The sequence below is a fragment of the Oncorhynchus masou genome, chromosome 32, assembly GCF_036934945.1.
Source record: "Oncorhynchus masou masou isolate Uvic2021 chromosome 32, UVic_Omas_1.1, whole genome shotgun sequence".
Classification (NCBI taxonomy): Eukaryota; Metazoa; Chordata; class Actinopteri; order Salmoniformes; family Salmonidae; genus Oncorhynchus; species Oncorhynchus masou.
Window position 1 is genome coordinate 24373877 of NC_088243.1, and position 26500 is coordinate 24400376.

At 43.3% G+C, this 26500-nt stretch overlaps 1 protein-coding gene across 2 annotated transcripts in view; it reads left to right on the forward strand.

Annotated features, from left to right (window-relative positions):
• The first annotated feature begins 311 nt into the window (after positions 1-311).
• Positions 312-26500, forward strand: part of apoba (apolipoprotein Ba) — a 39541-nt gene continuing 13352 nt past the window's right edge. The window contains exons 1-24 of one of the 2 annotated variants that reach the window (XM_064953538.1): positions 312-437; positions 4095-4139; positions 6137-6249; positions 6377-6522; positions 6753-6897; positions 6977-7129; positions 7670-7794; positions 11039-11115; positions 11431-11887; positions 12296-12404; positions 12533-12685; positions 12857-13068; positions 13400-13604; positions 13793-13972; positions 14064-14267; positions 17942-18109; positions 18262-18467; positions 18741-18923; positions 19034-19164; positions 19278-19488; positions 19581-19753; positions 19864-20039; positions 22334-22431; positions 25863-26236. In XM_064953538.1, the coding sequence (XP_064809610.1) occupies positions 383-437; positions 4095-4139; positions 6137-6249; positions 6377-6522; positions 6753-6897; positions 6977-7129; positions 7670-7794; positions 11039-11115; positions 11431-11887; positions 12296-12404; positions 12533-12685; positions 12857-13068; positions 13400-13604; positions 13793-13972; positions 14064-14267; positions 17942-18109; positions 18262-18467; positions 18741-18923; positions 19034-19164; positions 19278-19488; positions 19581-19753; positions 19864-20039; positions 22334-22431; positions 25863-26236 (4099 nt within the window). In that variant the 5' untranslated portion in view covers positions 312-382. The remainder of the gene's footprint in view (positions 438-4094; positions 4140-6136; positions 6250-6376; positions 6523-6752; positions 6898-6976; positions 7130-7669; positions 7795-11038; positions 11116-11430; positions 11888-12295; positions 12405-12532; positions 12686-12856; positions 13069-13399; positions 13605-13792; positions 13973-14063; positions 14268-17941; positions 18110-18261; positions 18468-18740; positions 18924-19033; positions 19165-19277; positions 19489-19580; positions 19754-19863; positions 20040-22333; positions 22432-25862; positions 26237-26500) is intronic. The other variant, XM_064953539.1, reaches the window with a different exon arrangement.

A 26500-nucleotide genomic window follows, 5' to 3' on the forward strand; every position in this document is an offset into this window, starting at 1 on the left:
ACTGTTCAGCGTGCATCTCTATATTAAACTTTTGTGTAATTTAAATCATGTACGAAAACCTAACTTTTCTAAAAGCTATACATGGATTAGGGCATCAATACTGACAAATGTGCAATATGTGCAATTCACATATTCTAGAATAGTGACAATTTTCTCCTTTGTTCAACTAATCAAAGTTGATGACCTTTGGATTGGCCACAACATTTGCAACATTGATTTATCTACCATAGCTCTCAGTTGGGCTGTCTTTGGGAGGGACTAGGAGAGATATGGGGAGACATTATAAACAATCTAGGTCCTGTGGTTAGTGAATCAGTTACGGTTGAGAGAGAGCTCAACCCAACATAAGGGACAGAGCTTTTTTTGTTGTTGAGCGCCCATCATGGGGAACCCCAAGATCTGGCTATTACTTCTTCTGAGCACCAATGTCTTTGCTCGTAAGTTTTTATATTTTATTACTCTCCGATTTTCATAAGATAGTGAAAACTATTCACACATTTTATTTAGTCAATATAGGAAGATACATATTTTAGTAATATATTAGGGACATAATTATATTCTATACTACAATCTACTTTAATTAATGACATTAAATTATTTTGGATAGTTTGTCTAAAAATGTATGCTCAACTGCATGTCTGACATTTACACAGATTCAATGTATGTAAGGGTTTTCTTGTGGTGAAGGAGAGGCGGACCAAAACACAGCGTGGTTTCTATTCATGGTTATTTAATGAAGAAAACTATGCATGAACAGACTAACAAAAACAAGAACCGTGAAAACCTAAAACAGCCCTATCTGGTGCAAACACAGAGACAGGAACAATCACCCACAAAACCCAACACCAAACAGGCTACAGAAATATGGTTCCCAATCAGAGACAATGACTAACACCTGCCTCTGATTGAGAACCATATCAGGCCAGACATAGAAATAGAGATCCAACATAGAATGCCCATTCATATCACACCCTGACCAAACAAAACATACAAAGCAAACTATGGTCAGGGTGTGACAGCCCCCCCCCCAGAGGGGCGGAAGCTCTGGACAGAGGGGCAGGGGCTCTGGACAGAGGGGCAGGGGCTCTGGACAGAGGGGCGGGGGCTCTGGACAGAGGGGCGGGGGCTCTGGACAGAGGGGCAGGGGCTCTGGACAGAGGGGCAGGGGCTCTGGACAGAGGGGCAGGGGATCTGGACAGAGGGGCAGGGGATCTGGACAGAGGGGCAGGGGATCTGGACAGAGGGGCAGGGGATCTGGACAGAGGGGCAGGGGATCTGGACAGAGGGGCAGGGGATCTGGCACCTCTGGGCTGACTGGCGGCACTGGCGGCCCCTGGCTGACTGGCGGCCCCTTGCAGACGGGCGGCACTGGTAGCGCTGGGCAGACGGGCGGCACTGGCGGCGCTGGGCGGCTCAGACGGCGCTGGGCAGACGGGCGGCTCAGGCAGTGCTGGACTGAGTAGCTCTGGCGCCTCTGGAATGAGGGGCTCTAGCACCTCTGGACTGAGGGGCGGGAGCTTTGGCAGCGCAAAACAGGCGGGAGACACCGGCTGCGCTGGAGAGGAGGATGGCTCTAGCAGCCCTGGAGAGGAGGGAGGCTCCGGCAGCGCTGGAGAGGAGGGAGCAGCTGTAGGGATGAAACGGAGAGACAGCCTGGTGCGGGGGGCTGCCACCGGAGGGCTGGTGCGTGGAGGTGGTACCGGATAGACCGGACCGTGCAGGTGCACTGGAGCTCTTGAGCACAGAGCCTGCCCAACCTTACCCGGTTAAATGGTCCCAGTTACCCTGCCAGTGCACCGAGGTGGAATAGCCCGCACTGGGCTATGCAGGCGAACCGGGGACACCATGCGCAAGGCTGGTACCATGTAAGCCGGCCCAAGGAGATGCACTGGGGACCAGATGCGTAGAGCCGGCTTCATGGCACTTGGGTCGATGCCCACTCTAGCCCGGCCGATACGCGGAGCTGGAATGTACTGGAATGTACTGTTACGCTTCACAGCATAACACGGTGCCTGCCCGGTCTCTCTAGCCCCCCGGTAACCACAGGAAGTTGGCGCAGGTCTCCTACCTGGCTTCGCCATACTTCCTGTGAGCCCCCCTCCAATACATTTTTGGGGCTGACTCTCGGACTTCCATCCACACCGCCGTGCTGCCTCCTCATACCAGCGCCTCTCCGCCTTCCCCGCCTCCAGCTCTTCTTTGGGGCGGCGATATTCTCCAGGCTGTGCCCAGGGTCCTTTTCCATCCAACTCATCTTCCCATGTCCAGTACTCCTCGCACTGCTCCTGCTGCCGCTGCCTGTCACCACTCCGCTTGGTCCTGTTGTGGTGGGTGATTCTGTAAGGGTTTTCTTGTGGTGAAGGAGAGGCGGAAACGCAGCATGGTTTCTATTCATGGTTATTTAATGAAGAAAACTATACATGAACAGACTAACAATAACAAGAACCATGAAAACCTAAAACAGCCCTATCTGGTGCAAACACAGAGACAGGGACAATCACCCACAAAACCCACACCAAACAGGCTACCGAAATATGGTTCCCAATCAGAGACAATGACTAACACCTGCCTCTGATTGAGAACCATATCAGGCCAGACATAGAAATAGACAAACAAGACATCCAACATAGAATGCCCACTCATATCACACCCTGACCAAACAAAACATAGAAACATACAAAGCAAACTATGGTCAGGGTGTGACAATGTAGTATACTGAACAAAAATATAAAAACAACATGTCAAGTGTTGGTCCCATGTTTCATGAGCTGAAATAAAAGATCCCAGAAATTGTAAATACGCACAAAACGCTTATTTCTCTCAAATGTTGTGCACAAATTTGTTTACATCCCTGTTAGTGAGCATTTCTCCTTTGCCAAGATAATCCAACCACCTGACAGGTGTGGCACATTAAAAAGCTTATTAAACAGCATGATCATTACGCAGGTGCGCCTTGTGATTGGGACAATAAAAAGCTGCTCTACAATGTGCAGGATTGTCACACAACACAATGACACAGATGTCTCAAGTTTTGAGGGAGCGTGCAATTGGCATGCTGATTGCAGGAATGTCCACAAGAGCTGTTGCTAGAGAATTAAATGTTAATGTCTCTACCATAAGCCCCCTCCAACGTCATTTTAAAGAATTTGGCAGTATGTCCAACCGGTATCACAACCGCAAACCACTTGTTTGGCATTGTTCGAGTGAGCGGTTTGCTGATGTCAACCTTGTGAACAGAGTGCCCCATGGTGGCGGTGGGGTTATCGTATAGGCTGGCATACGCTACGGACAACGAACAAAATTGCATTTTATCAATGGCAATTTGAATGTATAGAGATACTGCAACGATATCCTGAGGCCCATTGTCATGCCATTCATCCACCACCATCACCTCATGTTTCAGCATGATTTTTTTTTAAATTTCACCTTTATTTAACTACGCAAGTCAGTTAAGAAAAAACTCCTATTTTCAATGACAGCCTAGGAACAGTGGGTTAACTGCCTGTTCAGGGGCAGAACGACACCTTGTCAGCTCAGGGGTTTGAACTTGCAACCTCCCGGTTCCTAGTACAATGCTCTAACCACTAGGCTACCCTGATAATGCATGGTCCCGTGTTGCAAGATCTATACACAATTCCTGGAAGCTGAAAATGTCCCAGTTCTTCCATGGCCTGCATACTCACCAGACATGTCACCCATTGAGCATTTTGGGGATGCTCTGGATCGACATGTTCGACATCGTGTTCCAGTATCCGCCAATATCCAGCAACTTCGCATAGCCATCGAAGATGAGTGGGACAACACTCCACAGGCCACAATCAACAGCCTGATCAACTCTATGTGAATGAGATGTGTCACACAACATGAGGCAAATGGTGGTCACACAGATGCATATCTATATTCCCAGTCATGTGAAATCTATAGATTAGTGCCTAATGAATTTATTTTCATTGACTGATATCCTTGTATGAAATGTAACTTAGTCACGTTTTTGAAATTGTTGCATGTTGCATTTATATTTTGTCAGTATAAATAAATGCTACACCAATGTAACATTTTTCACAAAAATTAGGACTCTTTTATTTGCTTTTTAGAGAAAGGCAGTGAGAATGCTGATGAACAGATGTCATCATGCCCATGTAAGTCTCTAAGAATTTACTTGCACTGTTAATCTTACATTCAGTAAATAAATGCTTTTAGATCGATGCCTGTCCTGGTTTTTGAGTTTTAGTGGAACTGGAGATAACAGAGATAACATGGCTGGATCTGAACTCTTGCGCCATGATGTTCATGATTTGTACAATTGATGTTATTCACTAAGAGAATTTCCATTTACTCAGTAAAGGTCCAGGGTTCAAGTGGTGACTTGGAACTTCGACTGTGAACCCAGGATGTTGTGTAAAAAATATTGACTTAATTAAGGGGAAACCCTTCTCTTTTTTTCTTCATTAAAAAAAATGATGTTTTGTTTTGCATTATGTAGAAGTACAGTACCAGTGAAAAGTTTGGACACGTACTCATTCAAACTTTTTATTTTTTATTTTTTTTTACTATATTCTACATTGTAGAATAATAGTGAAGACATCACAACTATGAAATAACACATGGAATTATGTAGTAACCAAAAAAGTGTTAAACCAATCAAAATATATTTTAGATTTGAGATTCTTAAAAGAAGCCACCCTTTGCCTTGATGACAGCTTTGAACAGCCTTGGCATTCTCTCAACCAGCATCACGAGAAATGCTTTTCCAACAGTCTTGAAGGAGTTCCCATATTTGCTGAGCACTTGATAGCTGTTTTTCGTTCACGCTGCAGTCCAACTCATCCAATACCATCTCAATTGGGTTGACGTCGGGTGATTGTGGAGGCCAGGTCATCTAATGCAGCACTTCATCACTCTTCTTGGTCAAATAGTCCTTACACAGCCTGGAGGTGTGTTTTGGGTCACTATTCTGTTGAAAAACAAATGATAGCCCCACTAAGCATGAACCAGATGGGATGGCATATCACAGCAGAATGCTGTGCTAGCCATGCTGGTTAAGTGTGCTTTTATTTCTAAATAAATCACTGACAGTGTCACCAGCAAGGCACCGCCACATTATCACACCTCCTCCATGCTTCACGGTGGGAACCACACATGGAGAGATCATCCGTTCACCTACAAAGACACGGCGGTTGGATCCAAAGATCTCAAATTTGGACTCATCTAACCAAAGGACAGATTTACACCGATCTAATGTCCATTGCTTGTGTTTCTTTGTCCAAGCAAGTCTATCTTAATTATTGGTGTCCTTTAGTAGTGGTTTCTTTGCAGAAATTCGACCATGAAGGCCTGATTCACGAAGTGCCCTCTGAACAGTTGATGTTGAGATGTGTCTGTTACTTGAACTCTGTGAAGCATTTATTTGTGCTGCAATTTCTGAGGCTGGTAACTCTAATGAATGTATCCTCTGCAGCAGAGGTAACTCTGGGTCTTCCTTTCCTGTGGCTGTCCTCATGAGAGCTAATGTGCTTGATGTTTTTTGGGACTGCACTTGAAGAAACTTTCAAAGTTCTTGAAACTTTCCACATTGACTGACCTACATGTCTTAAAGTAATGATGGACTGTCATTTCGCTTTGCTTATTTGAGCTATTCTTTCCATAGTATGGACTTGGTCTTTTACCAATTAAGGCTATCTTCTGTATACCATCCCTACATTATCATAACACGACTGATTGGCTCAAATGGATTAAGAAATTCCACAAATTAACTTTTACCAGGGCACACCAGTTAATTGAAATGCATTCCAGGCGACTACCTCATAATGATGGTTGAGAGAATGCCAGGAGTGTGTGAAGCTGTCATCAAAGCAAAGGGTGGCTACTTTGAAGAATCTCAAATATAAAATATATTTTGATTTGTTTGACACTTTCTTGGTTACTACATGATTACATATGTGTCATTTTATAGTTTGGATGTCTTCACTGTTATTTTATAGTGTAGAAAATAGTAAAATAGAGAAAAACCCTGGAATGTGTAGGTGAGTCCAAAATATATTAGAAGTATTGATAAAAATGATATAATACTTGATATAATACTTGTGCATTCAGTGACATTTTTCAAATTGATTTGCCCATTATTTGTGATCTCCAGTGTCAGCAAGGTTTAAGACCTTAAAGAAATATGTGTACCAATACACAACAGAGAGCAAAAATGGTGTGACTGGTCCATCCAAACTCAGGAATGGCCCCAAAGTCACATGTCAGGTAAGCCTATGTCTGTTTGTTTTTGTGGCTACACTTTTTATTGTTTCTAAACGGGGGAGCTCTTATCTTACTGCCCCTCCCTCTCTCTGTTTGCTTCACCTCTCTTGTTATCATTCTCCTCGTTTAGGTTGAACTCGAAGTCCCACAAGAATGCAGCTTCGTTCTTCACACAGCAAACTGTGCTCTCAGTGAGGTGTCGGTCATCGACCCTCAGGGAGAGCCTGTGTATAGACAAGCCGCAGGAGCTGATGCCTTCCAGGCTGCTATGGAGAAGTCAGTGGAAACATTTACCATAAAGATAAAACATGTATTGTCAATTTGATGATTTAAACTTAAAATGTTCTCCTTCACTTTCCATCTTTTTTTATTAACCATTTCAATCATTTTTCACTTGTAAAATTAATAACACTATTTATTAGTCTATTATTATTAGTCCAGTGAAAGAACAGATCAACTATAATTAATTTGACAATGTTGACTTCTGGTGTGTCGTTTGTATTCAGGAACCCTCTGAAAATCACATGGGAGCCGGTCGTCGGGATACGCCTCTACCCAGAGCCAGATGAGCCTGTCAACATCCTGAACATCAAGAGGGGCATCATCTCCGCACTCAACGTCCCTGTCATGGAGGAGAGCAACAACATTATGGTAGGTCAGGTGTTTCTTAGAAGTGCACTATTGCACTGAAGTGAGGGAAATATTGATGTATATTCCCTTTCCTCATTAGAACACTGTGCATGGCCTGTGCAAGACTGACTACACAGTCAACTCCAGGAAGGACATTGATACAGATGTGACCCTTACCAGAGATCTGTCTCAGTGTGACCAGTTCCGCAGAATGAAGCTCCCCAGCAGCCCCCTGGCCCTCCTCCCAAGCCTGGTGAGACATGACTTCAAAAACATTAAACCTGTACAACTTCACTGTGTTGAAAATGTTGTGGGTTCCCTCTGGGTCCACCCATACAGATATAGGATCTTAATTTGACCAGTTTCTCACAGTAGAAAAATAATCCTACAGCAACAGGAAATGTGAAATATTGTGTGGATTATAATGAATGGACATTTTTGTAGGGGTTGATACAAAAGTGAAAATTACAAACTTTAGAAGCCTTTTTTACCTTGAATACACTACAAATTTCCTGCAACAACAGGGTGATCAAATTAAAATCATACACCTGTACAAAAATGTTTGCTCTCAAAGTGACTGCTAAAGGTGACATATAATATGATATTATATGATGTCATGTTATTTTAGAGCAATTATAGTCTATAAAATATATGACATTTCAAGGAAGTCCATGAACAAACCATACAGCCATTTTGATAGATATGTGTCTTTTCTTATAACTTCAAAAGTGAGATTTTCAGGAAATTTTAAAAAGATAATAATGTAATTATATGGCTATCACTCTTTCTTCAGCATGGTCCTTTGTCCAAGCTCATCAGTAGTACTCAGGACTGCAACTATCAGTTTGACAACAGGAGAAAGCATATGACCAATGCTGTGTGCACAGAAAAGCACATCTTTCTGCCCTTCTCACATGAGTAAGTCACCGACAAACATTTATGTGTATGTGCGGTGTGCAAGTGTGTGTGCTAGGGTTTAATTGCGGGAACTGGGTTACCATGATTTCCCGCCCAAACCCATTCTCGTTCCCTGAGATAAATAATGGTATGATCAATCAACACAGTGTGTGTGTGTGCGTGCGTGCGTGTGTGTGTGTGTGTGTGTGTGTGTGTGTGTGTGTGTGTGATTGTGAGTGTGCGCTGTTGTAGCCTACTGTGGGCCTATTACGCAAAGTCGCAATTAATTCAAAGCGCTACGTGTGACGGGTTCTTCTACCATGCCATTGGAAACACCAAGTAGGCCTACATTATACATCAGATCAGCACTAAAAAAAGATGGCCATAGCCTACCCTCCCCAAGAATCCCCCAACATATCACAACTGGTGAGAGAATATGCAGAGAACGAGAAGGGCATATTAGCCTAGATGCAGAAATACAAACTATGCACTTGCAACATATCAACTCGCTGGCTTCATTCATACATTAGTCCAGTCATCACAATGCTAGCAGCTTACCATATTTACTCAAAATGAAGTCCCTGATAGAAAACATCCCTTACAAACTAAGAAAAGAGTGTTCCTCAAGGGTTTTTTGAAAAGGGTGAGGGTTCTGTGTGGAACTATAATGACTCAAAGAACCCTTTGAGCCTTTCAATGGTTCTTTGCGGTTCACAGTGATAGTTTGCTCACAGCTCTTTTTGTGCAACAGTGAATGAGTGTCATTCCAGTTTATCTAATCTGTTGTGCTATGCCATTACATGTTAAATGTGATTATGTCCAGTGATGGTGTCTTGTGAAAGACTCATAATTGGCCTTGCGTCAATTGAGAACTGATGTCTAAATCAGGTTCTCAAACCTCTCCTCAGGGACCCCCAGCCATTCCAGAGCTAGCACACCTGATTCAACTTGTCAATTAACACAACAATAAAAACTATGGAATTTTAACCATACTTTAACCATGTCATTTGAGGGCTGAGGGGATAGGGTGTATATTTTAAGTGTTTGGACCGCAGCCATAGACTGTTCTCTTTGCTACCGCACATAACACTTATTTTTCTTAAAACTGCATTGTTGGTTAAAGGCTTGTAAGTAAGCATTTCACTGTAATGTCTACCTACACCTGTTGTATTCGGCGCATGTGACAAGTAACATTTGATTTGATAAAGAACATTTGAAAAGGGTTCTGTACAGCGGCAAAAATGGATGTAGCGATAAAATAGCGGAACCCTTTCTGGTGATAAATATAACCTTTTTTTAATAGTTCTTTTTTGGGAACAGGTTCTCTATAGCACCATCACGGTTCCATTTAGAACTGTATTGAGCATGGTTCTTTATAGAAGCTTCAGAAAGGGTTCAATATAGCACCTAAAAGGATATGCCATCTTTACAAGCCAAATAACCCTTATTTGGCACTATATAGAAAAATGTATTTTTAGTGTGATAGCTACTTGCATGGTTTCTGTAAATATAATTGCTTACTAAGTGTGCAGGCTACACTCGACCTCTCGACGCAGTTACAGTAGACAATGTCCAATCTCAATATCCATACATTCAAATTTCCAAACTAACGTGTGGCACTGGCAGAGACTCAAAATATAAACTGTTGCTAATCACAAAATGGCGGATACACTGTGTCCACAAATGCGCTTGAGGAAATAGACATTTGCAATTTTGTGTCATGATGTTAGGCCTATGCTAACAAAAGTGAGCTCACGGTGGGATACTGGTCAGATTCACAGGCAATTTATCAACTGCAATAGCCATGATTCTCCTCTGCTACCCTAGGCCTGTTTAGCTTATCTGTTTGTATAGCGGAGAATTTCATGTTCCCTGGGACAAAGTTACCACAATAAGTGTATTATCATCAAGTAAAAACAGCCACAACCTCCCCCAACTCCCCAATTGCCAGGTGCAAGCCAGGGGAGAGAAAAGGGACAACAAGCTGTCTGACATCTTTCAGTCAAAGATATACTAAAACAAATGTAATTTTCACTAGACCTCATAATATTTTACCAATCGGCCATCAGTGCTTCATAAGACTACATTAAAACTAGGCTACATCGCCTCCCGAGTGGCGCAGCAGTCTAAGACAGTGCTGGAGGCGTCACTACAGACCCGGGTTCGATCCCAGGCTGTGTCGCAGCCAGCCGCAATCAGGAGACCAATGATTCAGTGCACAATTGTCCCAGCGTTGCCCTGGTTAGTGGATCTTTTAACTGGCCGGGATGTCCTTGTCCCATCATGTTCTAGCGACTCCTTTCCTTGTGGTGGGCCGGACACATGCACGCTGACTTCAAATGCTAGTTGTACGGCGTTTCATCCAACACATTGGTGCGGCTGGCTTCCAGGTTAAGTGAGCAGTGTGTCAAGAAGCAGTGCTGCTTGGCAGGGTCGTGTTTCATGGATACATGGCTCTCGACCTTCGCCTCTCCTGATTCCATAGGGGAGTTGCAGCAATGGGACTAGACTGTAATTACAAATTGGGGAGTAAAAAGTTGTAAAAAAAACAAAAAAATCAACTAGGCATCAACGAAATAGTGTGGTGACTTTGAGAGAACTTTGAGTTGATTAAATTGCATCAAACAAATTCAACAACAACGTTAAATTCCTGTGTATATTTCTCCATTTACAGTGGCATAATCATGTCAGTATGGCTGATATTTTATGTTTAAAATGGCACTTCCGATTTGAACCGTGTCACGAACCGGCTCAAAGCCCGTAACAAAAGGGAGACAACGTGGAGATAAGGAGTAACAAAACATATATTTATTAAATAAATAACTAAGTACAATGGTGTGTGTAATCAGTAATCAGTAGCGTAAGTGAGTGTTTTGCATGCATGAATGTGATAATGCAGGGTGTTGAAAGATGCCTAAGCAAAATCAAAAAAACACTAAGAAACACAACCAAATCTAGAAAGGTGTCTGCATGGAGAGAGTCTCCTCCATGAATGGGGAATTGGTGTATTTATCCTGGGACACACCGGGCCCAGGTGTTTCCCATGTAGCTGACGACCCTCCCAACTCCGCCCACCGGCATCCTAATAAGGAAACAAGAACAAAGAGAGAATACGGCAGACAGAGTGGGAGGGTCGTCACAACGGGAATACCTGAATCCCGGTCATTTCTTGTAATTATCACTGGAAAATATTCAAACTTAAATTGTGCGTGTTACAAAAATATTTGAATTGATTTCAGTAAAGCCAATTGTTATCCATCTGCAGGAATAGTGGAATATCATCTGTGGTGACACAGAGCCTGACCTTGAAAGACTCAGCAAAGATCAACAACAGAGTCGTTGGTAAGGAACATGAAGGCATGTACTGTACTATCAGGAAGTGTTGTGTTGTGTTTGTTGCGATCTGTGATGGCTCTTGCTAAAAATATCCCCTTGTTATAAGAGCTGCATAGCATTGTGTTAACAATTACATACTGATACCATGAAAGCTGTCAGTTTATAACATTAAATTCAGCTCATTTGGCTTGGGTCATGACCCTGTCGTTTGGCCATTATATGCCAAGTAAAGTGTCAATTATTAAGCAGATAACATGAGTTGAAGGGAACTTCTTGAAGGATTTTCCATACCTGTTCTTTTCTCCCTGTACGTTGACGTAGAGGTTGAAACCAGCCGCATTCAACCCCTTCGCATGGAGTACCCAGAGGACAAGGCTCCTACTCAGACCAAAGAAGCTGTGCTGAGCACGCTGCGAGACCTCAGCGGTCTGTCGAGCACTGACCAGGGCCAGAGGAGGCCAGGTCTCTTCCAGAAACTGGTCTCCGAGCTCCGTGCCCTTAGGAACGAGACACTGAGCCCGGCTGTGGAAGAGATGATGGTGGAGGGTGGTATGCTGACCTGGCAGGCCCTGGCCCAGTGTGGAACACCAGAGTGCACCAGTGCCATCCTCCAAGTCATCAGGACGATGGACAGCAACGCTGTGGAGTGGGATGCCTTTGTGTACGCCCTTAGCCTCCAGTCGAGCCCTGATTCCCACCGGGTCAGAGACATGCTCAGTGTGGCCCAACACAGGCAGAGCAAAGCCATTATGTACGCTCTGGCAAACACAGTCAGGAAGTAAGTGAAATTACACTCTTTACTATTTTTACTCTACCTCAAAATAACTGAAATCATCGATATCTCATCAATTGCCTTTTTTTGGGAGAGGGAAATATCGTTGAAGTTTATTTGACTGTAACCATAACAGCTTTGTAACTTTTTAGATTTTTGTATTCAATTAATTGTTGAAGCTAACCACCATAGGGCAATAATTACCATCACAACTAGGGTTGCAAAACTTTCAATAAATTCTCTGGTTTTCCCGAAATCCTGGTTGGAGAATTACAGATTTCCTGCTTAATGCTTATACTCCTCCAACCGGGATTTCAAGACAACCAGGGAATTTATTGAAAGTGCCCAGAATTTTGCAACCCTAGTCACAACACAATTCAGCACTGTTAACATATTCCCAACACTCATCTGCAGGTTCCACCCAGGACATCCCACCGCTGAGGTCAAAGATGTGAAAGAGTTCATGGATACCATGTTGGGAGACTGCTCAGGGAATGAGGATATGACTTTCCTGACACTAAGGGTATACAACCGCTTATACGCAATATTAAAAGTATTGTTTTAAGTATTGTGTTGTTGTATACCTAACATACATATACAGCTAGTCAGTATTGCACCTTGCAACTTAATTCTTTCACAAACATATTCCAGGTAGTAGGTGTTATGGGTAAAGCTATGAAATCTACCGGTGATGTCGGTCTGGGCTTGAAGAAGTCCCTCATGAACTGTGTGCAGAAGGGGGCTTCTCTATCTGTCCAGAAGGCAGCAATTCAGGCCTTCAGACTCATGGACATCGACCAGGAGGTGATTCAATGCCCACCACCATACCCACCACCTAAACCTACTCAATAAATTCTCAACGTTCTTCTTTGAGTTCTCTTCAGTTATATACTTTTATTACTTAGCACACTGTTCATAATCCTATCAATAAAAATCTGTACTAAGAAGCTAAAAGGTTTGTGCTGTGAATGACAGGTCAGAGAAAGTCTCTTGGAGGTGTACCAGGATGCTGAGAACCCCGTCCAGAAACGTGTGGCAGCTTATCTGATGCTTATGAAGAGTCCTGACGATGCACTCCTTAGCAAGGTGATCACCACGCTGAATGACGAGCAGGACCCACAGGTCAGGAGCTTTGTGGCCTCCCACCTTGACAACATCCAGCACTCTGATGATCCCAAAACGCAGCAGTAAGTGACTGTTTTCTGTATGATATGTTCAGTCACTCCTTCGTTTATATACGTAGTTTACAAGGTTAACTTAATATGTGTGATCACAATGGTAGGTGTCGTTGTTTTCTGCATCTCCTACTGTATATGTTTTTGACACCTGTGTAAGAAAATCATCTTCATTTAGTTATATTTTTCATCTGTCTGTCCAGCTACAAAATCATGGACATGATTGTGTTCAATAGAATCACAGCAACAAAATAATACCCTTCATTTTCCCAATCCCCATAATAACTTGTGCAACACAAACAAGTTATGGGTTCTGAAAAGCACTCTTTCTCTTTTCCTCAAGAATAAGACAGTATATCGAGGAGGCATTGCAAGACCATCAGCATCCTGCTAACCCCTTCACCACAATGTCCCGCAACTACAAAATGGACACTGCCATGGGCTCCATGAAGGGTAACATGATCTTTGATTCCACTGACTCCCTGCCAAAGGAAGTCCTGCTGGAGACCACCCTCAAAGCCTTTGGGTACAATAGTGACATGTTAGAGGTAATGTTTGAAAAGACTTTAGAAACTTATTTGTTAAATATGATACAAAAAGTGTATTTATCTAATAAATGAAACATTTTATTTAAATGCATATAATTTCAAAGAATAATTGCATCTATATTGATATCTTGTCTCCCCTTTATGTGTTTTTTTAAGTTTTACAACGTATTCGCACTTCTTTTTACAAGGTTGGTATTGAAGGTAATGGATTTGAAGCGAGACTTGAGGCCCTTTTTGGAGAGCAGGGTTTCTTCCCTGACTCGGTCTCCAAGGCCATGTACTGGGCGGGTCACAAGATGCCAGACTCGGTCAAGCAGGTGCTGGAGAACTGGATCCCCCCCTTGAGGAGTGACAGAAGGAAAAGACAGGTAAAAGTGTATGATTTTATGTATTGATGTTCAAGGAATAGTTTTTTGGTTTGGCCTTTTAAGGACATGTTTAATCCTCCATATCTTACAGGTCCCACAGGACCTCATGAGAGACATTGGACAGAACTTCCAAAAGCTTGTCAGGGAACTTCGCTCTCAAGACTCCCCTGAGGCTATGGCATACCTAAGGATTCTTGAAAATGAAGTTGGATACATCAAGTCCAGTGAGATGGAACACATGGCCCAGAGCCTAGCCATGTACTCTGAGGTGTTCTTCAAGATCATGCCTCTTAAGGTAAATCATGGTTGACTGAACAGGTCATTCTGAAGGAAAAAACATATACAATCCCATTGAAAAATGGTGCTATTGTTTTTGGTATGTGAACTAAGTGCGAACTAGATAGCTCAACAAAACAGGAAATTACAAACAGAGCTAACCCACTGGACCTGGACTGGTTGAATCCACATTGTTTCCACGTCATTTCAATGAAAGTAAACTGAACAAAAATATAAACGCAACATGTAAAGTGTTGATCCAATGATTCAGGAGCTAAAATAAAGGATTGCAGAAATTTTCCATAAGCACAGAAAGCTTTTTTCTCTCAAATATTGTGCACACATTTTTTTACATCCCTGTTAGTGAGCATTTCTTCTTTGCCAAGATAATCCATCCACTTGACAGGTGTGGCATATCAAGAAGCTGATTAAGGGCTTCCCGGGTGGCACAGTGGTTAAGGGCGCTGTACTGTAGCGCTAGCTGTGCCATCAGAGACTCTGTCGTAACCGGCCGCGACCGGGAGGTCCATGGGGCGACGCACAATTGACCTAGCGTCGTCCGGGTTAGGGAGGGCTTAATCGGTAGGGATGACAGCGTTCAATTGGCATGCTGACTGAAGTAATGTGCACCAGAGCTGTTGCCAGAGAATTTAATGCTAATTTCTCTACCATAAGCCACCTCCAACATTGTTTTAGAGAATTTGGCAGTACGTCCAACCGGCTTCACAACCTCGCCCAGGACCTCCACAATCGGGCTTCTTCACCTGCTGGATCGTTTAATATCAGCCACCAGGACAGCTGATGAAACTGTGGGTTTGCACAACCGAAGAATTTGTTTGCACAACTCTCAGAAACCATTTCAGGGAAGCTCTACTGGGTGCTCGTCGTCCTCACGAGAGTGTTGACCTGACTGTAGTTCAGCCTCATAACCGGCTTCAAGTGGGCAAATGCTCACCTTCAATGGCCACTGACACGTTGGAATCCCAGGTTTGAACTGTACCAGGCAGATGGCAGACAGCGTGCATGGCGTCGTGTGGGCAAGCAGTCTGTTGATGTCAAAGTTGTGACCAGAGTCCCTCATGGTGGTGGTGTTGCAGGCATAAGCGACGGACAATGAACACAATTGCATTTTATCAATGGCAACTTGAATGCACAGAGATACCGTGACGAGATCCTGAGGCCCATCGTCGTGCCATTCATCTGACGCCATCACCTAATGTGGAACGGCTTTCTTCCTGGGAAGGAGAGGCGGACCAAAACACAGCGTGGTTAGGGTTAAACATCTTAAATAAAGACAAATACAGAGAAAACACTACAAATATACAAAACAATAAATGTGCCACCAGTCCTGTGTGGTGAAACAGACACAGAAATAACCACCCACAAATCCCAACACAAAACAGGCTACCTAAATATGGTTCCCAGTCAGAGACAATGACTAACACCTGCCTCTGATTGAGAACCATATCAGGCCAAACATAGAAATAGACAAACCAGACACACAACATAGAATGCCCACCCAGCTCACATCCTGACCAACACTAAAACAAGGAAAACACACAAGAACTATGGTCAGAACGTGACATAATGTTTCAGCATGATAATGCACAGCCCCATGTCGCAGGGATCTGTACACAATTCCTGGTAACTGAAATTGTCCCAATTCCATGGCCTGCATACTCACCAGACATGTCACCTATTGAGCATGTTTGATGTTTGGGATGCTCTGAATCAACGTGTACGACAGCGTGTTCCAGTTCCCACCAATATCCAGCAACTTCGCACAGCCATTGAAGAGGAATGGGACAACATTCCACAGGCCACAATCAACAGCCTGATCAACTCTATTCAAAGGAGATGTGTCATGCTGCATGATGGTGGTCACACCAGATACTAACTGGTTTTCTGATCCATGCCCCTGCTTTTTTTAAGGTATCTGTGACCAACAGATGCATATCTGTATTCTCAATCATGGGAAATCCATAGATTAGGGCCTAACTGATTAATTTAAATTGACTGATTTCCATATATGAACTGTAACTCAGTAAAATCATAGAAATTGTTGCATTTGTATTTTTATTCAGTGTATGTAGAACCATTGTGGAATAGACGTTGAATTGATGTCTGTGCCCAGTTGGAAATATGATTTCAATTATCTCCATACACTAATTGAGTTAAAGTGAACTTACCCACACCAAAAGCAGTGTCGGTGATGTTTAAGATGAGGGAGGACGATTTTTTTGTTATGAGTAGACCTTATTTCTATTACAGCATATTGGCTGACTGTCATTCATATTCCATTCACCCAGCTCAACGTAACGTCGATAGGTTTAGGCTACTACATGATACTCTAATTTTCCCTTTACCTATCATGAGGTTGCTACGACTTGGCCTATGAATGAAAGTTTACAACTTAGGTGCAAAATTAGAGTAATCAAGGTGACATTCAATACTGCCTTTCACACTCTTGCCTGCATCTAGATGATCTAGGGTGTAATCATTAGTCCAACAGTTGCAAACGAGAGTTTCAATTGGATAAATTCAGGTATGTTTATCACATGCAAACAAAGCTCACAGCATGATCATTTTGCTCATTTTACAATTACTTCTCGCATCTACGCGTTCTCCTCCTCTCACCTTTTCCCTTCGCTTGTGGACTTCAGTGCACAACACATCAGCTGTCTGTGACCAGGCGAAAAAACCTTTCCAAGCCAAACCTTCATATCATAACCGCTAACCGCTACACACAGCTTACATCATTGTCACCATATTAGCTAATGTCATAGCTAGTCAACATACCTACTAGAACTAACGTGTTAGTAAACCCTCTACAGTCATGTGGTAGTGTACAGTCAGCAAGCAGTTTAGCACTTACACCGGCAGGCCTCGATGGCAATGAATTAATAAATCCAAAATCTTACCTTGACTTGGAAGAGTTCCAGTGTTGGATAGCCATAGCCAGCTAGCTAACATAGCATCCCTCTCTGTTTGAGCCGGCTATTTGAGTAGGCTAAACTAGCGAGATGCATTCGCTAGCTAAGTAAAAATGCAAGTGAAAAAAATACAACTAAATATGTCTCTCTCTCTCTCTCTCTCTCTCTCTCTCACTTCTCCTTCATTTTTAATGAAATTAATTTGTTCAAAACTGTTCAACTATTGTCTTTCTTTCTTTTTGAGTCAACTACTCACCACATTGCATGCACTGCAGTGCTAGTTAGCTGTAGCTTATCATTCAGTCGTAAATTGAGTCTCTGATCCTTTGATTGGGTGGACAACATGTCAATTCATGCTGCATGAGCCCTGATAGGTTGGAGGACATCCTCGGAAAGTTGTCATAATTACTGTGCAAGTCTATGGAAGGGGCTAAGAACCATGAGCCTCCTAGGTTTTGTGTACCCAGAGGAAGACAAAAACTAGCTGTCTTCCGGCTGCACCATGGTACTACCCTACAGTAGGCTGTTGAGGCTACTGTATTTCTTCATTGCAAAACAGTGTGTTTTAATCAATTATTTGGTGACGTGAATATGTTTAGTATAGTTTTATCTAAAAAGGATAACTTTTTAAATGTTTCACTATTTTAATTTGTATGAAATTCACTGAGGAGAATGTTCCTCCCCTTCCTCTTTTGAGGAGCCTCCACTGACCCAAATTCCTTTTGTTTCAATTAACCTTATTCTCTTTATTTTTGCACAGGTCATGCAGTCTCTAATGTCGAGCACTGACAACGAGCTTTATGCCCACTATATCTTCCTGGATGAGAGCTTTTCTCTGCCCTCCGCATCTGGCTTACCCCTGAAATTCTCCTTGTCTGGTGTCTTTGCCCCTGGAGCCAAGGGAGGTCTGAGCTTCTCCCCTGGCATGGTAAGCTGCCTGCTCTTTTGTTTCTATTCAATTAAATGTATATGCCTTATGGAAGACTTTGAATGTATTCCAACCCTATTTGAACAAATTTTATGATTCATTTAGGTTCCTAGGTTATTTTTAAGTGTGAATTATGCCTTTCTTACCTGTAGCAGCAGCTTTCTTTCATGCCATCTGTCGGTGTGGAGTTTATTACACAAATGGGCATCCAAATTCCTGAGTTTGTGGTGGCTGGCATTGAGATGCACACCAACATGTACCATGAGAGTTCCCTGAACGCCAAAGTCACCATTAGCAGAAATGAGATCAAACTCTCCATCCCTGCACCCAAGGGAACCACTCAGCTATTCAGTGTCAGGTGGGAATTACTCTAACTTCTACTTAAAATATGTCTACTAAAAATAACTGTTTTTAAATATAATTGGAACGTTAAGGGTAACTCACAAACTGTTGTCAGTGTGAATCGCAGTACAGACTTAAGAATCCAGTTGTATCAAATGCCATCATCTTTTAACATAGAAAAACTTTACATAAACCAGCCTCAACTTGAATCAGTTATATTAAGCATTACTATATAAAAAGTAATATTAAAGATTTTGTCATTATTTTCCTGCATCTCTTCAAAATCCAGCAACAAGCTGATGTCATTGTCCTCCACCCAGACTAAGATGGTGCCGTCGATAGGGGAGGGTATGACAGACTCCACTGAATGCCAGCCCCTGTTTACTGGTATGAATATCTGCACAACACTGCGTTACACCAATGCAAGCTCAACAGATGATGCTCCGTACTACCCCCTTACAGGGGAGAGCAGGTGAGAGTTGAGTCCATCTCCAGAATTTCCAAACACATTTGATTTCAACTGCATCATTTTATTGAGTCAAAAGATAGTCTTTAAGAGACACATGTCTATCAATTCATTAGGCTTGCTGTGGAGATCCAACCAACAGAGGAGGTAACAGAATACACTGCTGCCATTACTTCTGAAACTCTCAGAGAGGGTAAGGAGGGACGCCAGAAAGTGGACTCTCTGAAGCTAACCCTGAGGGCGTCAGGTATGTGTGTCCAAATTTTTTTTAAATAACAAATTAAGACTGCCAAATTATATAGCTACCCCAATAGAATGTACATAACATGAATTGAGGCACATCTGTCCTCTTCATATTAGGTTCTGAGCCCACAGAGGCGACCGCAACACTGAAGTACAACCGGAACAAGAACATTCTGACCACTGAAGTCCATGTCCCTGATTATGACATTGAGGCAGGGATTAAGCTGGCAGTCACAGACAGCAATGTGAATGGGAAGAAGATACGTGGCATCACCTTAGATGTGACCAACCACAATATTCCACAGTTGTCTCTAGTTGGTCGTGCCAGGTAAAAGAAAACCCAGAATTATATTTTACCATTTTGGCAAGGTTGGTAATATTGTAACTAACATGCCTTTCTTTGAATGTTTATTAACTTAGACTTGAGTCCATGGAAAATGGAATGCTGCAAGTCCAGATGACCGTCCCGGCCCTGAGTTCAGATGCCTCTGCTACTGCAACCCTGAAGAACACTGATGGTCTAGTCATGCAATTAGAGACAGCAGTCAATATTCCAGAGACTTCCTCCATGCAAACAGTCATTGTGAGATATGGTAAGTGTCATACAGCTTTTTCTCTGTACTGTGTGACCTGACAAAGGCAATTGCTAAATGTAACTACAAATAGAAATTATTCAAGTCTTACATGTGGTTTTCCCATACAGATGACAACAAGTTTGAGGTGGAGATGAAGTCTGACCTGAACTCTGAGATCCCAAAACTCATCCCAAACACAGAAGATTACCAGAGGGAGCTACAAAAGTTAATTGATGACATACTAGATCAGAAGGTGGCTAAGACTGATATGAAAGTGCGGCACATTGTTACCAAAGCCATTGAGGTAAGAGTTGTGTTTTTAAAATACAGTGAGTTCCAAAGTAATGGGAATAATCACTTCTATATTAATAAGGATGCTACCATGATTACAGCTAGTCCAGAATGAATTGTGAATAATGATGAGTGAGAAAGTTAGACGCACAAATATCATACCCCAAGACATGCTCACCATTACAATAACTGGGGAGGTTAGCATTTATTTTATTTTGAACTTTCTCACTTATCATTATTCATGATTCATTCAGGACTATCCGTAATCATGGTAGCATCAACATTGATGTAGAAGTGTTTAGAAATATATTACATTTTTATTTACAATAAAAGTCACTCCAATTACACAATACATTATTTATCCTTAATTTCTATTGGGCACAAAATAATCTGAAACACAACCAAAACAAATAGAAAATGGATCTGTAACGGCCGTTGTTGGTGGAAGAAGGTGAGGACCAAGGTGCAGCGTGGTGTGTGTCCATATTTATTAAAATGAACACGGAAATAACAAAAATACCACAGAGAAGCGACCGAAAACAGTTCTGGCTGGTGCAGACACACAACAGAAAACAATCACCCACGAAACACAATAGAAAACAGGCCCCCTAAATATGGTTTTCAATCAGGGACAACGATTGACAGCTGCCTCTGATTGAGAACCATACCAGGCCAAACACAGAAATAGAAAACCATAGAAAAATGAACATAGACAACTCACCCAACTCACACCCTGACCATACTAAGTCAGAGACATAACAAAAGAACTAAGGTCAGAACGTGACAGTACCCCCCCCCCCCCCAAAGGTGCGGACTCCGGCCGAAAAACCCTGAACTTATAGGGGAGGGTCTGGGTGGGTGTCTGTCCGCGATGGCGGCTCTGGCGTGGGACGTGGACCCCACTCCACCATAGTCCTTGTCCGCCTCTTAGCCCGCCTCCGTGGCCTCTTTAGAGCAGCGACCCTCGCCGCCGACCTCGGACTGGGGACCCTAGCCACTGGTCCCGAATGGACGGGAGACTCCGGCAGCACCGGCGTGACGGGTGATTCTGGCAGCTCCTGGCTGAAGGGCGGCTCCGTTAGCTCCTGGCTGACGAGCGGCTCCGGCAGCTCCTGGCTGACGGACGGCTCCGGCAGCTCCTGACTGACGGACGGCTCCGGCAGCTCCTGACTGACGGGTGGCTCCGGCAGCTCCTGACTGACGGGCGACTCCGGCAGCTCCTGACTGACGGGCGGCTCTGGCAGCTCAGGACAGACGGGAGACTCTGGCAGCTCAGGACAGATGGGAGACTCTGGCAGCTCAGGACAGACGGGAGACTCTGGCAGATCCGGACTGGAGGGAGACTCTGGCAGATCCGGACTGGAGGGAGACTCTGGCAGATCCGGACTGGAGGGAGACTCTGGCAGATCCGGACTGGAGGGAGATTCTGGCAGCGCTAGACAGGCGGGAGCATCAGTAGGGAGGAGACGGAGAGACAGCCTGGTGTGGGGGGCTGCCACCGGATTCTGGTGCGTGGAGGTGGCACCGGATAGACTGGACCGTGAAGGCGCACTGGAGCTCTCGAGCACCGAGCCTGCCCAACCCTACCTGGCTGAATGCTCCCCGTAGCCAGGCCAGTGCGTCGAGGTGGAATAGCCCGCACCTAAATATGGTTCTCAATCAGGGACAACGATAAACAGCTACCTCTGATTGAGAACCATACCAGGCCAAACACAGAAATCCCAAAACATAGAAAAAGGAACATAGACAACCCACCCAACTCACGCCCTGATCATACTAAAACAAAGACATAATAAAAGAACTAAGGTCAGAACATGACAGGATCAAACAAGTTTCTAGAGTCTCACGCTTTATATAATAATTCTGTGCTATGAATATGGGAACAAATATTAAAATGTTCACTACTTTAATACACAATACAAATTTGCCCCAATACCTTTGGTCCCCTAAATTGGGGGACTATATACAAAAAGTGCTGTAATTTCTAAACGGTTCACACGATATGATTTCAAATACCCTCAAATTAAAGCTGACAGTCTGCACTTTAACCTCATTGTATCAAATCCACAGTGCTGGAGTACAGAGCAAAACAACTAAAAATTGTCACTGTCCCAATACTTTGAGCTGACTGTATCTTTTGATTAATGGCATCGGCAGTAATTTTTCAAATGTTCTACTCCCAATTGACATGCCTAGTTAAATAAAGTTAAGATTAATACAAAATGTTAACAAATTGCAACAATTTTGTTTCCATTGACAACATTTTTCTACAACAATTCTCAACCTAAAAAGTACATCTCATTTTAGGCATGCAACATTTGGCTGGACAAAGTTGCTGGAAGAAACAAGAGGATCCTTGCAGAACTCACTCTACCCACCGTGCCTGAGAAACTGTTCCTTCAATCGTAACTATCTGACAATTCACATATTAAGTGGGGTTGGGATTACAGTGCATTCGGAAAAGTATTCAGACCCCTTCCCTTTTACACATTTTGTTATGTTACAGCCTTATTCTAAAATGTATTAAATAGTTTTTTCCCCCTCATCAATCTACACACAATACCACACAATGACAAAGCAAAAACAGGTTTTATGTATTCAGACCCTTTTCTCAGTACGTTGTTTAAGCACCTTTGTCAGCGACTACAGAATTGAGTCTGGGTATGACGCTACAAGCTTGGCACACCTGTATTTTGGGAGTTTCTCCCATTCTCCTCTGTAGATCCTCTCAAGCTCTGTCAGGTTGGGGCGGCAGAGTAGCCTAGTGGTTGCAAGTTAGCCGGAAGGTTGCAAGTTCAAACCACCAAGCTGACAAGGTACAAATCTGCTGTTCTGCCCCTGAACAGGCAGTTAACCCACTGTTCCTAGGCCGTCATTGAAAATAAGAATTTGTTCTTAACTGACTTGCCTGGTTAAATAAAGGTAAAAAAAAACATTTTCAGATCTCTCCAGAGATGTTCGATCAGGTTCAAGTCCGTGCTCTGGCTGGGCCACTCAAGGACATTCAGAGACTTGTCCCAAAGCTGTGTGCTTAGGTTCGTTGTCCTGTGGGAAGGTGAACCTTCTCTTCAGTTTGAGGTCCTCGGTACCGTGGGGCAGGTTTTCATCAAGGATCGCTCCGTACTTTGCTCCATCTTTGCACGATATAACCCCACCCACTTTTCCAAAGCACAGACCCCACACCACTAGAGGGATATCTTCAACCACCAACTTACCATCCTGAGACAAGGCCGAGTATAGCCCACAAAGATCTCCGCCACTGCACATCCCAAGGGGGGCACCAACCCGGACAGGAAGATCACGTCAGTGACTCAACCCACTCAAGTGACGCACCCCTCCTAGGGCCTCATGGAAGAGCACTAGTAAGCCAGTGACTCAGCCCCTGTAATAGGGTAAGAGGCAGAGAATCCCAGTGGAGAGAGTGGAACCCGCCAGGCAGAGACAGGAAGGGCGGTTCGTTGCTCCAGTGCCTTTCCGTTCACCTTCCCACTCCTGGGCCAGACTACACTCAATCATAGGACCTACTGAAGAGATGAGTCTTCAATAAAGACTTAAAAGTTGAGACCGAGTCTGCGTCTCTCACATGGGTAGGCAGACCATACCATAAAAATGGAGCTCTATAGGAGAAAGCCCTGCCTCCAGCTGTTTGCTTAGAAATTCTAGGGACAGTTAGGAGGCTTGCGTCTAGTGACCGTAGTGTAGGTATGTACGGCAGGACCAAATCAGAGAGATAGGTAGGAGCAAGCCCATGTAATGCTTTGTAGGTTAGCAGTAAAACCTTGAAATCAGCCCTTGCCTTAACAGGAAGCCAGTGTAGAGAGGCTAGCACTGGAGTAATATGATCAAATGTTTTGGTTCTAGTCAAGATTCTATCAGCCGTGTTTAGCACTAACTGAGGTTTATTTAATGCTTTATCCAGGTAGCCGGAAAGTAGAGCATTGCTGTAGTCTAACCTAGAACTGACAAAAGAATGGATACATTTTTCTGCATCATTTTTGGACAGAAAGTTTCTGATTTTTGTAAGGATGAGTAGATGGAAAAAAGCTGTCCTTGAAACAGTCTTGATATGTTCGTCAAAAGAGAGATCGGGGTCCAGAGTAACGATGAGGTCCTTCACAGTTTTATTTGAGACGACTGTACAACCATCAAGATTAATTGTCAGATTCAACAGAAGATCTCTTTGTTTCTTGGGACCTAGAACAAGCATCTCTGTTTTGTCCGAGTCTAAAAGTAGAACATTTGCAGGCATCCACTTCCTTATATCTGAAACACAGGCTTCCAGGGAGGGTAATTTTGGGGCTTCGAAATGTACAGCTGTGTGTCATCCGCATAGCAGTGAAAGTTAACATTATGTTTCCGAATTACATCACCAAGAGGTAAAATATATAGTGAAAACAATTGTGGTCCTAAAACAGAACCTTGAGGAACACTGAAATGTACAGTTGATTTGTCAGAGGACAAACCATCCACAGAGACAAACTGATATCTTTCCAACAGATAAGATCTAAACCAGGCCAGAACATGCCCATGTAGACCAATTTGGGTTTTAGCGCTATGATGGGGTCTAAAACCAGACTGAAGCATTTCATATACATTGTTTGTCTTCAGGAAAGCAGCGAGTTACTGCGCAACCGCTTTTTCAAACATTTCTTAGAGGAATGGGAGATTCGATATAGGTCGATAGTTTTTAATATTTTCTGGGTCAAGGTTTGGCTTTTTCAAGAGAGGCTTTATTACTGCTAGCCTCCCAGTCCCTGCCGCTGAAAAATATCCCCACAGCATGATGCTGCCACCATCATGGTGCCAGGTTTCCTCCAGATGTGACGCTTGGCATTCAAGAGTTAAATCTTGGTTTCATCATTAGATCAGAGAATCTTGTTTCTCATGGTCTGAGAGTCTTTAGGCACCTTTTGGCAACCTCCAAGCGGGCTGAAATGTGCCTTTTACTGAGGAGTGGCTTCTGTCTGGCCACTCTACCATAAAGACCTGATTGGTGGAGTGCAGCAGAGATGGTTGTCTTTCTGGAAGGTTCTCCCATCTCCACAGAGGAACTCTAGAGCTCTGTTAAAGTCACCATTGGGTTTTTGGTCACCTCCCTGGTGGCCACCTCTAGGAAGAGTCTTGGTGGTTCCAAACGTCTTCCATTTAAGAATGATGGAGGCCACAGTGTTCCTGGCGACCTTCAATGCTGCAGAAATGTTTTGGTACACACCCCCAGATCTGTGCCTCGACCTCTGTGCCTCGACCTTCATTTTTGCTCTGACATGCACTGTCAACTGTGGGACCTTAAATAGACAGGTGAATGCCTTTCCAAATCATGTCCAATCAAATGAATTTACCATAGGTGGAATCCAATCATGTTGTAGAAACATCCCAAGGATGATCAATGGAAACAGGATGCGCCTGAGCTCAACTTTGAGTCTCATAGCAAAGGATCTGAATACGTATTTCCATGTCAATCCTTTCCATTTACTTTAACCATATCTACATGTACATGCTACCTCAATCAGCCTGACTAACCGGTATCTGTATATAGCCTCGCTACTTTTATAGCCTCGTATATAGACTGTCTTACTGTTGTTTTATTTCTTTACCTACCTATTGTTCACCTAACACCTTTTTTGCACTATTGGTTAGAGCCTGTAAGTAAGCAATTCACTGTAAGGTCTACTCCACCTGTTGTATTCGGTGCACATGACAAATAAACTTTGATTTGATTCAATTGCAGGAGATAAAATGAAATGTAATAATGGCAAAGTGTAAGGGGAAATCAGGATAAATTCTTCGCTAGTAGCAATTAATTAATTTGTCACTTTCTTTTTTGTTTTTACAACAGTGACAGTTTATTCAGATACGAGTTCAACCAGAACAAAATGGCGATCTCCCTTGTTTTGCCTTTGGGAGGAAAGTCCTCTGAGGAATTAAACATTCCCGCAACCCTGTCCATTCCTGCCATTGATGTTCCTGAAATAGGTTGGATGGTTCCTGCCAATGAGATCCAAATCCCAACTTTCACCATACCTCGCTCTTTTGACATCGTGCTGCCCTTGCTTGGCCTTGCTGAGGTTACCTCCAAAGTAAACAGCAACTTCTACAACTGGGAGGGATCCATCTCCGGGGGCAACAACACTGTTGATGTTCCCAGCTATATTGTTCATTTTAAAGTCAAGGCTCAGTCTCCTGTCAGCCCACTCGCCTACAGACTTGAAGGTAAACTTTGCTGATCTTTCCATGTTTCATTAGGGGTTCATAGTGAAGCTCTGTAACCTATTGTTATTCTTACATTTAGTTTTTCCTTGACATGGTCAAATAACTCAAGCATAGATTGGTAATAGTTTTTTTTGGGGTTGGGGATACAGAAACTAGAGGCCATGAGCAACTTTGTTAAAAATGACTGAACTGATTGGCCTATAGATGACGCTGGTATGATGCACTTTGCATCATATGATGCAAAACGCAGCATCGTATGATGTA